The 18,355-nt window shown below is 34.0% G+C and overlaps 1 protein-coding gene across 1 annotated transcript in view; it reads left to right on the top strand.

Moving 5' to 3' along the window:
• Positions 1-18,355, top strand: part of SNTG2 (syntrophin gamma 2) — a 646,807-nt gene that overhangs the window by 334,585 nt on the left and 293,867 nt on the right. Inside the window, exons 7-8 of the mRNA XM_027840424.1 lie at positions 5,488-5,575; positions 15,230-15,321. Of these exons, the coding sequence (XP_027696225.1) occupies positions 5,488-5,575; positions 15,230-15,321 (180 nt within the window). The remainder of the gene's footprint in view (positions 1-5,487; positions 5,576-15,229; positions 15,322-18,355) is intronic.

Consider the following 18,355-nt stretch of genomic DNA (forward strand, 5'->3'; position numbering starts at 1 on the left):
CCTATCAATTGGAAAATGGCTAAACAAATTGTGGTATATGATTGTTCTGGAATACTACTGTGTTGTAAGAAATGATGTGAGGTTAATTTTATAAAACAGAAAGACTTGGATGAAATAATGAAGAGTAAAATAAGCAGAACCAAGAAAACATCGTATACAATAATGGCAATATTGTTCAAAGAATAACTGTCAACAACTAAGCTATTCTGAGTATTATAAATACTCAAATCAACTAAAAAGGACCTATGAAGGAAGATGCTATCCAGCTCCAGAGAAAGAAATAAGTAGAATAAATAGAATTATGCATAGTATGGTTGTGTGTGTGTGTGTGTGTGTGTGCGCGTGTGTGTGTAATGGTGGCCTTCTCTAGTACAGAATGAGGAGGGTGGGAGAGAGACAGTTTGGAACTTAAAATGTAACAAAAATTAATTTAATTTAATTTTTAAAAAGATGGTTTTGAAAGTAATATAAGAACCCTTTTTTGCACTGACACTCCGTATCCTCATATTAGGAAGGCACATCTGGGTGGACCTGTGTTCAGAACAATGTGTTACTTTATTTGTACTAAGGAAGGTAAGGAAACAGAAAGACACTCTCAAAGAGAAAAAAGCATCATGGCTTAGGCTGATGCTTTGTAGTAGGTGGCAAATTTGAAAGAATTAATCATGAAATCTGAAGAAAAGTAAGGCTTCCTTCCAATTTTTCTTGAGCTGACTTAGCAGTATGTCTGTTATTGAGTTTGATGTATGATGAATTCTCAAAATGCCAAGCATTTGACCATTTACATGTTTACAGCATAGAAATATATGCTAAATGTTTCTTTTTATGTGCATACATATGTTTTAAAAACATATGTAAATGATTTGGGTATGAGCTGCCATTTTGGATTATTCACATGGTTCATAATTTGTCATAACTGGCGTGCTTATAGTACATGTAAATCAGCATTGAAATACATTTTTTCTTTATAAAATCAACAAATTTTCTTGGAAGTTGAGGGCCTCAAATGAATTAATGATTCTTCCATCAATAAAAAGATGAATTTGATGATTTGTGGTGATTTTTCTTGCGTTTAACCAAAAATTTTGGAGCATTTAATTATAACATACAGTACATGTTGAAAAATTATTTTAAAAAAAGATTCTACCATGTGACTTAAATCTAGCAAACATTAGTAATAAGAAAATATAGAGGGCAGCTAGGTGGCACAGTAGATAGAGCCCCAGCCTTGGAGTCAGGAGGACCTGAGTTCAAATCCAGACTCAGACATTTGAAACTTACCAGCTGTGTGACCCTGGGCAAGTCACTGAACCCAGATTGCCTCACCAAAAAAAATTTCATATATATATATATATATATACACACATACATACATACATACACCCATATATGCATATGTATATGTATACGTATGCATATATGTAAATATATGTGTATGTGTATATATACATATATATAATATATGCAGAAAGAGAGAGAGAAGCACTGGAAATAAGTAGGAAAAAATTATACCTCAATTTTTTTTAACTTTCCTATGTGGACTGAAAAAAGCAGGCAACAAAATATGTAAAATTCCCATTATCTATCAGAATATTCTAGGATAAATTATTATCCAAGATGAATGAGAAATGCAGAAACACTATAAAAAGGTTGATTCATTGGTTGAATCCAAATCTATTAACCATTTCATTTTCATAAAAAATCTTAGCTTTATAATTTTTACACTTGGGAATATTCTTATTTTTAATTTAGGGTTTCAAGTTATATCCAAAAGTTTCATTAGCATGGCAATTAGCATACATACCACAAATTATTAGATAATATGATTGCCATACATATCTCATCTCCAGTCACCATGCCAATGCCAACAGAGTTCAGAATTATATATTCATTGTTCATTTACATCATTCATTACATCATCACTTACAAGGCAAAATAACACTGACTCACTTAAACACTCCATTTTTTTGGCATTTCAAGATACTTTAGTTAGAACTTTTAAAATTATAATATTTCTTTTTAAACTTGCATAAGATAACATTAGATGGAAACTATGAAAGCTTTTTGCACTTTTTAGATAAAGACATCAAAATAATTTATAGTAATAAATGCTCTAAATCATTATTAGTTAGGGAAATGCAAATTAAAATGACCTTAAGATATCATTTTTACACCTATCAGATTGGCTAAAATGATCAAAGGAGAAAGCAACAAATGTTGGAGGGGATATGGAATGTGGAAAAAATGGGACACTATTTCATTGTTGGTAGAATTGTCAACTGATACAATAATTTTGGAAAACAATCTGGAAGTATTCCCAAAGAATTATTAAACTGCCTATTTGACACAACAATATCATTACTAAGTGTATTTCAAGGGTGATTAGGGGAAAAGGAAAAGACTTCAATGTTCTAACATATTTATATCAGCTGTCTTTGTGGTGGCAAAGAACTGGAAATTGCAGGAATGTCCATCAATTAGAGAATGACTGAACAAGTTGTGGTCTATGATTGTGATGGAACACTACTGTGCTGCAAGAAATGAGCTCAATGATCTTAGAAAAACATGGATAGACTTGCATGAAATAATGAAGAGCAAAATGAGCAGAACCAAGATATACAGTTGTATACAGTAAAAAAAAAAGGCAAAATTATTTTAACAACAAATTTGACTGAATATGTCATTTTAACTATTATAAATACCATAAATAATTACAAAGGACATATGAAAGATGATACTATCTGTATCCAGAGAAAGAACTAATAATAGTAACTAATAAATATGTATAGAATGATTTTATATACACATGTGTTATATAGGTACATGTTTTTGTATGTACATATATACATATATGCACATTTGTATCTAATGGTAATCATTTCTAGGGTGGAGGAGGGAAGGGAAAAATTACATGATAACTTAATTATATATTTAAAACAAATAGCAACTTGTATATAATAGATTTGCAGTTTCATGTGCAATAATCTTTTTTATTGTACTATGCTATAGAAATACTTGTTTTATTCCAAAAATTAAAAATTGAATAAATATTAAAAAAGAAATGTGAAAATTTTAGTTAGTCACCAGCTAATTAATACAGGATTCCATATAACTGAATTTTTACATTAATTTGATGAGGGGACATACTAGAAAGTATTAATTAGCAGATGCTTTTGTTAGTTTATTAGTACATATTTAGTTTATAGCCAAAAGAAAGTTCACTGGGAGATACGTGATATGTGCAGGACTGTTAATTGAACAAACATACTAAAATCTACCACTTATTGCTAGTGGCTTATTTCCTTATTAAGGCTTTATTAGAGCTTAAAAACATTGTGGAGTAGGGAAGAGTTTAGAGGCTACTAAAATTGTAGGAATTTTCTTTTTAATCACTTCAGCATGACCTGAGGAAAATATATTGTCCCTTTTGGACTAGTTTCCTTTCTCTCAGTATAAACTGTGTACATAGGCTTACTCTAAAATCATGCTAAACTATATTATTTAATAGTAACTTTACATAACAGAAAGGTCAATAAGAATTTAAAGAAATATGCATCTTCTTGTAGACCTTGATGACTAAGGGAAGGGGGTATCTTCTCCATATTTTTTTGGGTAACAGGGAAAGGAGGTTTTCCCCAGGAAGAAATCTAGGGATAGTTGGGAGGAATGAAGGAACAAAAAGGCTGTGCACTGACTTTTAAATTTCATTGTCCATTGTAGCTGCTAGTTCCTAGTCAGATCTCTGTTCAAGTTTCCCTTGGCTAGATCGTCCTATCATGTCTCTACTGTCTTCATACATGCTTTGCCACAAGACCTCAGATCTGCTTTCTGTCACAGGAACAGGATTCAGCCTTTCAGTTCCTTGCAAGAGAAACAAGGGGGAGAAGTTTGGATCAGAGTTCTCCTTTTCTTCTATCTGAATGACATGTCTGTTGAGCAAAGTTCCTTCCATGGTCAAAAATCCCCATACTTGGGGACTTTGATAATGCCTACCCTATTCCTTTGCCAATGCTCCATAAAAACTTCATGTTGGGGGATGAAGATGTGAAAATAAAGACTTGTTGATATATTGATTTTTTAAATAGATCATAATATCTGAAATTACCTATTTTAGAAGCCCAATTATGTCGATTATAGATAAATCACATATTAGCCTTAAAAATTATTAGCTAGGCATAACTCAACTATAGTTAAAATGAGAAAACAAACATTCATTCTGTAAATTACAATATATAGGAAAGAGGTATTGCTGACTCAGAAATAAACCTTTCTGATGTGTAGAGATTCTTAGTATAAAAAAAGTAAATGACATGTTCAGTAAATATATAGATAATGCCAGAAATTTACTTAAGATCTTACAATCATAGGTATAGAGTTGGGAAGGGCCTGAGAAGTCATTTAGTTCAATCTTGTCATTTTATAAATGAGGAGTCAAGCCTAAAGAAGTCAAGACACTTGCTTGAGGTCACATGTGTAGTAAATGTAACAAGTGGAATTAGACTCCACATCCCTTTTCTATTTCACCTCATCACCTCCTTATCTAATAATAAAAACTCTCATAAGGAAATGTGAAAGAGATAAATGTTAATCTAATATTTACTTGACAGCAATAAATCAGTCAATAAGCATTTAATAAATGCCTACCTTGGGCCAGGCACTGTGCCGAGTAAAGATAAAGACAAAAGCAAAATGATCTCTGCCTTCAAGGAGCTTATATTCTAATGGAAAGAAAACCAGGGATTCCAGGAGGCAGAGGTAAGAAAGGAAACTCTCCCAGGCTTGAAAAAAAAACAGGGAAAAGGTATCATCAGTAGAGGTAGAGTACAAGAAGGAATAATCACATTAGTTCTATTAATTTCTACCTTTAAATGTAACCTTCAATATTGCCCAGTGCAAGTCCTTTTTAAGGGTTAACATTACATGGTTCCTATTGACTAATATTAGGGTAACGCTAGTACTGAGTAATGATGATTGAATTTATTTCTCTTGTACTTGGCATTAATAGTTTTGTCATTTATGGAGGCTGCAGTGAGCCTGCTCTCATGTTTGAAATAATATTCCAATGATAATTGTAAATATAATATTTACAGATTAAACTTTACTTAGGTGACCCTTCCTATCAAAACCCTTTCCTGATCCTTTAGCTTGTTAGTTTTCCTTTCCTCCTCAAATTTTCTTATGATTGTATATCTTTTTCTTCATATTGCAATAATGGAACATAAGCTTCTTGAGGTCAGTGACTTTCCTTTATTTTAGCCTCAGTGCCATGTATATAGTTTATATTTACTAAATGCTGAATTCCATTAAATTTATTTGGGAGGAGAAACATATTTTTTCTGTCATTATTAATCCCATCTCAACTTTCTAAGGTCTCAACACTCCAAAGGTAACTATCAACCCTAAATGAGTGGGAGAAAGACTAAATATAAATTGATGTGATTGGTCCTTTTGTGGTGGTAAAGTAGCTCTTCTTTGTCACACCGACAGGTACATCTATTACGAAATGCTGGCGATGAAGTTACCATCACTGTTCAGTATTTCAGGGAAGCTCCATCATTTCTGAAGCTCCCATTAGGTAAGAAGAAAAGGGGAAAATTCAAGAATAAAGGTAGAATTCCCTTCCTTCCTGCCAAATTTATCTAAATGGAGTAACACTGACAGGAATATAAATCTTTTATTTAACCATATATTGAAAAGAAAGGATTTGTTTTGATACTTCTACAATATAGTGTTCTATATTTATAAGATGCTCTACATTTTAAGCTATCCTGTGACTGGCCTTTTAAATTAAACTAGCAAATGTGCAACTTTTTTTTTCTTTTCTTAGAATTATCAGTAATACCCACATGCATTCATTATTCATTCTGGTGACACTCTAGGCCAAAATGGTTGATGACATTATTACTCTAGGGCTCTGATTTTTTCCTTTAATCCTTATGGATATTTCCTCTGCCTTACACAGATTGAAATCTGTCCATGCCTTAATGGATTATTTAATGAAAGTTGTAACTAAATCATCAATAAGTATATATTTAGTACCTTCTTTGTACTAGGCACTGTGTAAGCACTGGAGGTATAGAGAAGACACTCAAAACAGACCCTGCTCTCAAGCAGCCCGCCATCTAATGGGGGAGGCAAACAACATACCAATAATTACCTTGCTGTGTATGTGACCCTTCTCTAGCCAAGTTTTTTTATGTGGCCACATCATGTTGTGATCATGACCATGAATTCTTACAGGCTGTATTTGGTCCTACAGCTCTGAAGGCAAATTCTGGCAATACCCACAAAGCTGAAAGAACTTCTAATACAACCTATAGTGAGAACTGTGTGGATATCACCTGAACCTCATCTGAAAGAGCTATAGAAAGGCTAAATGTGGTATTTGTGGTCAGAGCTGATGACATTTTCAGACATAGTAATTCTTGAAAGCTGCCAACTAATGGCTAGAGGTCTGGTGTTCTGCTCTAACAAATGAAATAGCCACTACTCCCTTGTCCTGGAAAAATTAAAATTTATGATGTAAGCAGAAAATTGGTTATACCTCAATTTTGTGCATCAGACCAATGATTAGATTTATTTTTCTCAGAAATATGACATTAATGCTATGCTTAAAAACTTAGTAAAATTCAGCAAATTATGTATTTTCCCAAATACTATTACTTACCTAGGCAGACTAACAGAAGTAGTTGATTGAAAAAATTAAGTGATATGAATATTTTAAAACAAAATAAAATAAGAGTTGATTCAATGTTCTAAAGTTTTTAAAGGTAGATAAAATTCTTTAGGATAGAAAAATTCCTTAATTAACAAAAGTAAAAGGGGAGGAAACAAGTTATCATGATGTTCACTTTAGAATGAAAAAAAAAAACATAGAATAGTGGGGGAGAGGAAAAAATGTCATAAAGAGCTGACATGCCCAAGACCTAGATATAGGCAAATAAAATATTTTCATCTAATTTGTTTAAATTAATATAATTAAGTTAATATGATTAATTTAAATTAATGTACTATAATAATTTGATATAGAACAATAAATTAAATTATATTATAAAATATGTTTAAATTAATAAAATATATAGATACAAATAGAGCTCAAAAAAGACAGTGGTAAAAACAGAAGGGAAGAAAACATTTAAGTATCTGATAAGAGGTATAAAGAATTTCATAGAAGTGAGAAAAGGGGATAAGAATCATGGCTCATAATTTGTAAAAAGTAGATGACGATATCCTTTAACACAGATACTGTGGTATATTAGAAAGAGCGGCCAATTTGGAGTCAGAACACTTAGGTTTAGGGCAGCTAGGTGGCACAGTGTCTAGAATGCTGGGTTTGGAATAAGGACAACTCATCTCAGTTTCCTCGTTTGTAAAATGAGTTGAAGAAGGAAATAGCAAATCCCAAATGGGGTCAAAAAGAATCAGACACAACTGAAATGACAAAAAACAGCAAAAAACCTAGGATTGAATTCTGCTACCAGTGATTTTGGGAAAGTCATTTTCCTCAATATGGCTCTTACTCTCTCACCTATAAAATGAGAAGATTGGACTAGATGTTGTCCAAGGTTCCTCAAACATCTTGAAGCAATGTAATGAAATGGAAAGAATTTGAGTAGGGAGAATCTTGAGTTTCAAATGTACAGCTTACAATTACTAACTATGTGATGTTAGTGAGTCAGCCTTTCTGAACATCAGTTTCTTGAGATATAAAAATGGGGCAATAATATATGTAAAACATTACAGGATAGTAGTGGGCATCAGATGATACAATGTATATTAAAGCCTTTGCAAAAAGGAATTATATAACTGGCAATTTTTTAAATTATAACTTTCCCAATGAAGAGTTAAAATAAAATAAGAAAATTAAAATTATTCATGTTTGAGTTAACATTTTTTGGAGTTTGAATGAAATGGGAATGTCAGCCTAATGAAAAAACAAATAATGAGAGCTTAATCCATTCTAGTCCTTTCCAGCTACTACTAATTCCTTGCCCTCTAAGCCATTCAAATTAATAAAAAAAATACTTAAGCTTTAATTATGTGTTAGGTACTATGCTAGCACTAGAGACATAAGTGTATAAAATGAAACAGCCCCCATTTGCAAAGAACTTACATTTTAATGAGGGAAGACATTATGTGCACATAAATACATATACCTATCTATATTTGCAGATATAGTATAAAGTTAGTAGGTGGGTGGAATAATGGATAGCACCACGTCTGGAGTCAGGAAGACCTGAGTTTGAATCTGGCCTCAGACACTTACTAGAATTATAATCCTGGATAAATCACTTAACCCTGTTTGCCTTAGTTTCCTTATCTGTAAAATGATCTGGAGAAAGAAATGGCAAACCAATATCTTTGCCAAGAAAACCCCAAATGGAGTTATAAGAGTCAGGTGTGAGTGAAACAACTGAACCAGAAAACAACACAGTTAAATATGAATAGATGTAAAGTAATTAAATACAAGATAGTTTGAAAAGGAAGATAATAGCAGTTGGGGGAATAAGATAATTGATTTCTTGTTATTCACTTTTCCTTTAGGCTGATAATAAGCTGCAAATCATTTAATTTGTATGTATATTCTTATTTTTATTTGTTGTCTCTCCCATTAGAAAGTAAGCTTCTTGAGGGCAGAGACTGTTTTGCTTTTGTCTGTATACTCAGAATTTACCACATTGCCTGGAGCATTTCAAATGCTTTAACAAATGCTTTTTGATTGATTGATAATCATACTACTCATCAGTAGAATAGTATTTGAAAAACAAGAAATGCAATACAAATGTTAAAAGATAAAGACATTTGAGATATCTGTGTTCTCTTAAACATAATATTGATGCATTCTTTAAGCTTATACAGCTTTAAAGAAAATGAACCCAAGTTTATCTAGAGAAATAGCTGTCTTTTGTCTAGTTTTAGTGTAACTCTTGAAAGTCTGAGTGAGCAAAAATGATTTATTAAGGATTTGAAGTGATTGAGGAAAAGCTTTAAAGGCTTTATTCACTATCAATGTTAAACTTTTTTAAGTTCTTAAGTATTTTTAAGCAATAAATAAAATAAGTTAGCAAATTAGCATATTTCAGGAATCATTTATCTAGAATATTACTAGATGAATTAGTAATCTAGATTGAAAGTGTAGGAAAAAATATAACAAAAGGTCATAGGATCATAGATTTTGAGCTAGAAGGAATCTCAGGGGTCACATAATCTGACCCACTTATTTTACAGATAAGAAAAGTGAGTTCCAAGAAGGGTTGATATTGATTGATTAATCAACAATCAGTGTGCCCAAAGTCACACAGTTAGTAAGCCTCACAAGAAGGACTTGAACCTTTCACTTCTTATTCCAGTGTTCTTCTCATTGTGATATGTTTTCTTCCTAAGATGATATCAGGTGTGTTTGTGTATATATGAATTTTAAAATATTCTGTTAAATCATTCAGCAAGCATTTACTATGTGACAAGATAAGTTGGGGTGCGGAGGAAAAAAGAATTCATGGGATTATTTTTGTAGAGAAAATTATATTCTTAGGGGTTTCTCAGGTTCCTTCTGGGAGTTAAATTATACCATGAGACTTTTGGGTGTATGGAAGGGAGTAAGATCTGTGGATGGGGAAGATTTACCCTGCTGACTCTAACCCACAAGGTGGCCTTGCATAAAGAAGTTTGCTCTTGGGTCTGGATAGGATTGCATGGCCTTTTGAAATCTTGTTCTCTAGCTTTTGTGATCAGGAAGTAGGTCAAGGCAAGCAATCATCATAATGAGGAGTGTTAGAAGGAATCGAAGCTTATTGTACCACTGGAATGAATGCCATTTCTAGAAGCATAATTAAAAGTTGAAATTTGAAAAGCAATATTGAAGAGAGGGAATAGCTGAAACTTATGGATTTAAATAACTACAGCATAGTCAGACCCGATAACAGTGGTTTTGTTCTGTTCTTAGAACATAATACCTTCCTAGCTCTATTGCTACAGTCTTACTTACCCATGATACTTTTTGGTATACTTCTTATTTTACTTTTATGTAACTTTGGATCCCTTTAAAATTCTTTGGGTTACTAGTCAAGTTGATAGCTGGGGAACTAGTAGCATCCTTTGTTTTTATTCCTGGTGTGATTTGAAGTTTTCCAACCTTTATTTTAGTGTTTCCACTTTGCCAATGTCTGTTATACAAATGGATAAGAATGTAAAAAAAAAATGAACACATTTCACATGAAGGGCATATTTGCTCATCATTTCTCATAATTAATCAATGCATATATCCAGTCCATGTTGTTAATACTGAGTACTCAGAATTATTTCTTGGGCTTGAACTTTATGATGCTTCTCAATCTTATAATTGCCAATTTACTTATTTGGTTCTATCATGCCTACCAAAGTGATAGAAGTTATGCACCCATGAGGTTCTAAACACAATGATCTCAGTGTTATACTGGACCCAGTGAGCTATCTTGTTGATGTAGTAATAAAAGAGAGAAAGAACTGAATGGAATAAGAGAGAAATGAGAGCAAAGGAGGGAAAGAACCACACTTAGAGTTGGAAAGGACTTTCCTTAGAGTTTATCTAGGTTAGTTTCCTCATTTGGGATATCTGTGATATGAGAGACAGCTGTCTTGTTAAAGTCAAGAACAATGCATATGATATGAAAGGATATTGATTCTAATCCCACATCTGACACAATTAGCCTCTATGAACTTCATTATCCTTGACTGTAAAATGGTACTAATTGTACCATATGCCCAACACATTTATAGAGAAAGCACTTCACAAAAATCAAAGCTCTATATAAAGTTATTATTATTATCCTATGTTACATAAGTCCTCAGAATTAAACTGCAGCTAGCTCAGAACCCACCGATAAAATGTCTGATGATACAGCCCATGGTTTAATCAGGGGTGGGGACCTGCAGCCTCAAGGTCATATGTGGCCCTCTAGGTCTGCAGCCCTTTGGCTGAAGCCAAACTTCACAGAACAAATCCCCTTAATAAAATGATTTGTTCTGTAAAACTTGGACTCAGTCAAAAAAGCCACACCCTGGGCTACAGGTTCCCTACCCCTGGTTTAGGTGAAGAAGCTTCTTCCCCAAAGTCATCCTGGCCTTAACCCTTCCTTGGTAGAAAAAGTGATAGCATTCTCAATATACCTAGTTATCTAGAACTAGGGAAGACTGCCTTAGTGGACAAAATGGTAACTAAGCAACAGAAATGACTGTTAGTAGGAGATTTAAGATTGGAGGATTTAGAACTGAAGGGAACCTTAGGGAATATTTAGTCCAACCCCCTCATTTTACAGATGATAAAATAAGAGCCAAAAGGAGAAGTGACTTGCTTGTCAACACATAGATATAGCCTTCGCCACATAGTAGGTCAGTTCTAGCTTATACACTCAAACAGTATAGTCAAGCTTACAGGACGAATATTAGTAATCCAGGCAAATGAATATCTTCTAGACAACTCAAAATGAATAGTTTTTGCCTGAATAATCAAAAGAATTTGTGAGTGTGTGTGTGTGTGTGTGAATTAACTTGCAAAACTACCTGTAGAAATTTAGCCAAGTATACAATTAGAGTATTTTGGGGAAATTTAAGAAACTATAAAGATAGATTTGCTTGACTGAGGAAAATACCCTGATTCATTGTTTTCAAAGTCTGATATCAAAATAGAATGGGCAGCTGTGAATAGAGTACCAGGCCTGGAGTCAGGAAGACCTGAGTTCAAATCCAATCTCAGAAACTTACTAGTTGTGTGACCCTGGGCAAGTCACAAGCCTGTTTTCTTCAGTTTCTTCACTATAAAATGAGCTAAAGAAGGAAATGGCAAACCACTCTAGTATCTTTGCCAAGAAAACCCAAAATGGGATCATAAAGAGTCAGACACAACTGAAACTACTGAACAACAAAACAACAACAACAACAAAATCAAAAGAGAACTGAATAGCAGTTGAGTTTGTGTCAATATATTTTCAATGCAGACTTGTTTGATTTTCAATTAGGAGTTTCCTGTAAGCATTGACACTTACTGAGGTAATATGTTTTATATTTTTCAGAAGTTAATTTTGATGTTAATGAAAGCAATCCATTCTATTTCACAAAAATAATACTATTATGGTAAGAAAATATCTTAGGCACTTAATATTTTTTGACACTTAATATTTTTAATCTGATAATATTCATAGGATCATACATTGAGAGCTGTAAGAGACTTAACAGTCATTTCTCCCAATCCTCTTGTTTCATAAAGGAGGAAACTGGAGACCAGTGAAGGGACTGACCTATGGTAATATCTATATTGTATCAGAGCTGGAATCTGTATTCAAATGCTGTGACTTACAAAATCAAACATTCTTTTCACTTCTTTAGTAATGTAGTCTTTATGAGCTCTAAAACTTAATCTCCACAAAGAAGTTATTTTATACTAATTCAAACCTCTAAATTCATTTATCATTTGTGAAGTTTGTGAAAGAAATGACCATTACCCTTATCCACCAGTTCAGAGAGAGATGAACTGAACATAAGAGCTCACACATGACTGGCCAAATTTGACAATAGCATGGCAACTCATAAATTTACTCCTTCACTTAATTGCTTTTATTGACCATTTTCTGTGGATACACAGCTGCACTTGACCTTGGATGTGCATGCAGTAGGGAGAGGAGGAATATAAAAGACCTAAAAGGCATAGTACATAAGTTAGGTAAAGAGACAAGGCAAAATCTAACATGGAAAAGAGGTAGTGGACATGTAGCCTAGTACATGAAGGACCCTTGTTGCTAATGTTCCAAAAGTAACTTTAGTTTGATCAAATAAGACTTTTTTGGAGGAGATGAGGTTTAAAATATGCCTTCGATGGATATAGAAAAGGTATACTGTATAAAGACACCAAACAGTAGTTGGCTATTTTAATTAATTTTTTTTTTAAGATGAGCTGAGTGGATAGGAATAGGAGGGACCAGTTCTAGAGCAAAGGCTGGTCAATGACATTTTACTCCACTTGATCAATCCTCAGACTCTCAAAGTCTTTGCAATATCAGCTTTTCTGGTAGTATGCAGAGAATCACAGATTTTAAGAGTTAGAAAAGAGTGTAAAAGACATCTAGTCCAATTCATAACTGACTGAGAACCCCCTTCATCAACCTTGATACCCAAGTGGAAACATTCTACATCCTTAAATTCAAATCCTAAGAAATCGGTGCCCCTTCCCCAGACTACTATACTTCCAGAATACTAGTTCTACTAGTAGTCTAACCTCCACAGCTGTTAACATGGATAGCACTCTGTACAGAGAAGGATACCACCTGTCCTTACCAAGTACAAGCAAGTAGCCTACCTCCAGGGAGAGACAGGAAGTGACATGAGTTTTTTGTTTTTGTTCAATTGTTCAGTTGTGTTTAACTCTTTGTGAGCCTATGGACTATAGTATGCCAAGCTCTTGTGTCCACTATGAATCAACATCTATCTAAGCTCAAGTTCATTGCTTCCCTGACACTATCTATCCATCTCATCCCCTGCTCTCTCCTTTTCCTTTTGCCTTTAATCTTTTCCATTATCAGGGTATTTTCCAGTGATTCCTGTCTTCTCACTATGTAACAAAAGTATTTAAGCATCAGCTTCAGCATTTGACCTTCCAGTGAATAGTCTGAATTAACTTCTTTAAGTATTAATTGTTTTGATATCGATGTTGTCCAAAGGACTCTCAAAAGTTTTCTCCAAAAGCTTCGATTCTGTGGCACTTGACTTTCCTTTTAGTCCAACACCTATGGCCATACATTACTACTGGAAAAAAACAAACAAACATAGTTTTGACTATACAAATTTTGGGGAAGAAGTCTCTGCTTTTTAGCATGTGGTCCAGATGTTATATAAGTTTTCCTTCCAAGGAGCAATGTTCTTTTAATTTCATGGCTTCAGTCACAGTCTGCAGTGATCTTTTAGCCCAAGAATATAAAATCTGACATTGTTTCCATTTCTTCTCTCTCTATTTGCCAAGAAGTGATGAGACCAGTTGCCAAGATTTTAGTTTGGTTTGTTTGCTTGTTTATTTTTATGTTAAGCCTCCAGTCAGCTTTTACATTCTCCTCTTTCACCCTCATCATGTGCTAGGCAAGTTAATCTACCACCACTGATTCATTCATCATCTCCCATCAGACACTGATGGGATATCAGAGGCTGGCTAGCTCTCTGAGTCCAAGAGTTCAGTCCTAGCCAGCACCCTGAGTCCAAGTGATGTTTAGATCATTGGCTTTACTTCTCCAAGGACAGTCCCTCCCACCCCTTTGATCATTGGTCCTGGTCCTAGCCCAGTCTTTAAAGCCAACACCCAGTGAATCAACCCTTGCGGAGATACGACGAAGCAAAGTTTATGGAGGTACAGCTTTTTCCCTCCTTAGTAAGCATGTCTACTGAACACTCAGTCTGTGGCATAGCTAAATGTTTGCAGTCAGAAATTGCATTAAAGAGGAGTCATTACTTTATGTTTGGCTGCTATGTGGTTGTGGTTGTTGTAGTTCATCCTTCATTCTCAAAGAGGACCATGGCATCAGGGAGATGATGACATGACTTGCAATTAATTCTTATTTGAGTGATGGAGGGCTGTGTAAAGTCACCAGCATCACTTTCTCCTCCAGAGACATCTGGGTCCAATGGCCAGATACCAATCAGGATGACTGCTGCTATACTCTAAGGGCCAATGAGCCTTTCTTCTTGCTTGAAACTTAAAACTTCTCTTGAGATATTAGCTTTTTGAAAGCAGGAACTGCTTCACTTTGAGTGTTTAATATTTTTTCATTCATTTATTCATTCATCCATTTCTTCATTCATCAAATTCCTAGGGAGTGTACTTGCAGAGCCTAGATTCAGAAGGTATCAAAGATGTGTAACAGAGTGCTGGAATGAACCCTGGATTTGGAATCAGAAGACCTGGGTTTGAATCTCATCTCTTATTACCAGTTGTGTGACCGTGAGCAAGTTCAATTTCTTCATCTTTAATATAATGCAATTGGACTACTTTATCTATAAATTTTTTTATTTTTTTATTTTATGACTCATGATGCCCAAATAATCCACAAAGAAGATAATTAGCCTAGTAAAGAACTGATATATATTTGTCTTTTGCTATGGAATAGTATTTTTATTTGGAGAATTGAAATTATGTTTTGGCCATATTTTACTATTGATCTTTCTTTTTCTTGAACTATAGGTTAGCAATAATTTTCTCTCCTCTGGTTTTCAGGGTCCCCAGGACCATCCAGTGATCACAGCAGTGGGGCCTCTTCACCTCTCTTTGATAGTGGTTTACATTTAAATGGAAACTCCACCAACACAGTAAGCATGCTCATTGTTATGAGCTTCATTTTAACTAGTTCCTTCAACAAATCATGCATTAAATGTCTATCAGAATACTATGACTTCTTCAGGGAAGACACAAAGATGAAGGAGGTTGCAGAATACAAAGGGATATAGGATAGAAAGGCAAATAACTATAATTTAAGTGTGTTAAGTGCAATAAGTCTGAGACTGGAAAGGAAAGTTCACTTCTAGCTGGGAGGTCAGGAATTTAAGACTTCATGGAAACCTTAGTTTCCTCATTTGTAAAAAGTGGTAAATTAACTATATCAGGGATAGCAAACTCAAAAGAAATGAAGGTCATTAATCCATACCTAATTATCCCCATACAACACATAATGAATTAGTTTTAAAATGTATTTTTTTGCATTTTCATTTATTTTGTTTAATATTTCCCATTTCATTTTAATCTGGTTAGGAGTTTTGCAGCCTATTTATTTAACAATTCTGAACTAGATGACCTTTAAGTTCCCTTAAAGTTCTAAATCTATTATTCTTTGAACTGAATATTGAGGAATAAATAGAATTTCAACAGGTAAATTGTGGGGAAAAGGGATTCAGGGAAGAATGATATTCTAGTTGTAAGGGAACAACTTGAGCAAATATATAGAAGTGGGAGAACATGGAAACAATATTTTTAACAATAAAAATACCAAAAAACAGTAGATGAGAATACCTACATTTTTTAAAGCAAAATTTCAACATCTAGTCCAGAGTTTGGCAAACTAGTGCCCATGGGTCAAATCTGACCAACCAATTGTTTTGTGCAACTTACAAATACAGAAGCAAGATACAAGCTGTATTTATCCATAGGCTACAGTTTGCTGAGGACTGACCTAGTTCCCTGACCTATGTAGTATATTGGGCTAAACTATTCTCAACAGAGAAAACTTGATACAATGTTGATTTAAAGAGCAATCCTGTTGATATTTGCTTTTATATTTATTAGTATACCATACCACTGCACTTTGAAGCTGATTTGCTAAATCAATGATACTACACTAAGCTCAGCAGTATTAGATCTATGTAAGTAGTCAAAGCTACTCAAATTTCATTTGGAATATGTTAAATGATCTTATCTGATTCTATCCAAGTCCAATGAGACCCACTGCTCAAAGATATCTCAAGAGGGTCTTTGGTGGATGATTTTAAAAGACCTTTGGAAGTATGAATGTGAAATAGTGTAATTTTCATTTCCCCCTAAGATAGATCAAAGCAAGATAAAATTGTGGAGTAGGCAAAATTTGTATTGATATCTATCTATGTTATATTCAGGACTTGTCACCCTTTCTAGTACCCAGTACATATGTAATTCTCAAGGGACTCCTCAGCTACCCCTGTGATGTTAATTGTATGTCCATCCATCTCAAAAGCATGAGAAATGTTTTGGATCATAATTACCTCCCCAGGGGGAAAACTATACAGACAATCATCTATTTAATCTATATTTAAGGTCTTAAAGAAAAAAGGATCATGATCTTATTTTTTTTTTGCTAAAATATTGGGGGGGTTTCCTTAATATAGAAGCATAGAATCCCAGACCTATGATGGACCTTAGAGATGATTTAGTCCAATCCCCTTATTTTACAGAAGAGCGACCTGAGGCCTTCAGAGGGTGATTAATCAAAAAACAAAGAGCTAGTTAATGATAAATAGAAAATGAATAATAAGCATCATTATTTATTTTGAATATTGCTTGTGACTCTTTGTGCTATATAAATATTAGCTAATGTTACCAGTAGTAGTAGCAATAGTGGTAATGGTAGTTGCTGTTCAGTTGTTTTTCAGTCTTGTCAGATTCTTCATGACCCTATTTGGGATTTTCTTGGCAGGACACTGGAGTGGTTTGCCATTTCCTTCTCCAACTTATTGTACTGATAAGGAAACTGAGGCAAAGAGGGTAAAGTGACTTGCTCAGGATCACACAGCTAGTGTCTTAGCCCAGATTTGAATTCAGGAAGATGAGTCTTCCTGACTATAGACCCAGCACTCTATCTACTATGCTGTAGCAGCAGCAGCAATATTTTGAAGAAGTTATCATCTGACCAATAATAATATCATAGGCGTTAGCTTTTGGAGTAAAATTAGTGATTATTTAATACAATTAATTTATTCCATATATGAGGAAACTGAGTCACAGAAAGGCTAAATAGCTTCATGATCACACTGGGAAAAAGCAACCAAACTGATATTTGACCTATATTTTTTGACTTCAAATCCATTGCTCTTATTGCTATACCAAAAGCCTATTATGAGAGGCATATAAACTTGTAATTTAAAAGCAACATATATTATAATTAGTTAACTAACTGACCAAGCACCAATTAGTATATTAAATTCAACCATCATTTCTATCCCACACAACCACTTCACCTTACTGCTGTTACTTTAGGGGGGAAAGGTAAATAAAGGGGAAAATTCAGAAGTAATTGCTGCTCTATAGCTCTGTGACCACCAGCAAAATAATAAGCTTCTCTCACGACTCTAAAATGAGAAGGTTGGAGTAGTTAATCCCCAACATCCTTTTCACCTTTTCTAAGATGCTATGAAAAGTAATAAACAGGTAAACAGCTGCCTCGATGCCTCTCCTCAGGAATCCTTCCAGAGATTCATTCTAGATTGTTGGTTCCATGATGAAAGAAACAACTAATATAAACTCTATCTGTTCACTAGCACACCTAGAACAGTGCTCTGCATAAAACTGACTCATAAACAGGTTTGTCATTTTGTATCTATCATGATTCTTTCAAGTGACAGCACTTACATAATATTAACATTGTCACTAAATCCAGCTTTTTAGTTCACTGATTCAAGGTATTCATTACATGAGGTGTGAATTTCAGAGAGAAAAGAAGCAAGCCAAATATGCATAGTAGAGGAAATACAAGACAAAGTATCAATACTCTTTATCTTTTTTTTCTCTTTTAAATATTTGCCTCCTTAGTCTCTCCCACCCACCACCATATATCACTTACCATCATAAAAATCCAAATTATACAACTTCATTTTTTGA

This window comes from Vombatus ursinus, unplaced genomic scaffold, assembly GCF_900497805.2.
Source record: "Vombatus ursinus unplaced genomic scaffold, bare-nosed wombat genome assembly UNPS02014841.1, whole genome shotgun sequence".
Classification (NCBI taxonomy): domain Eukaryota; kingdom Metazoa; phylum Chordata; class Mammalia; order Diprotodontia; family Vombatidae; genus Vombatus; species Vombatus ursinus.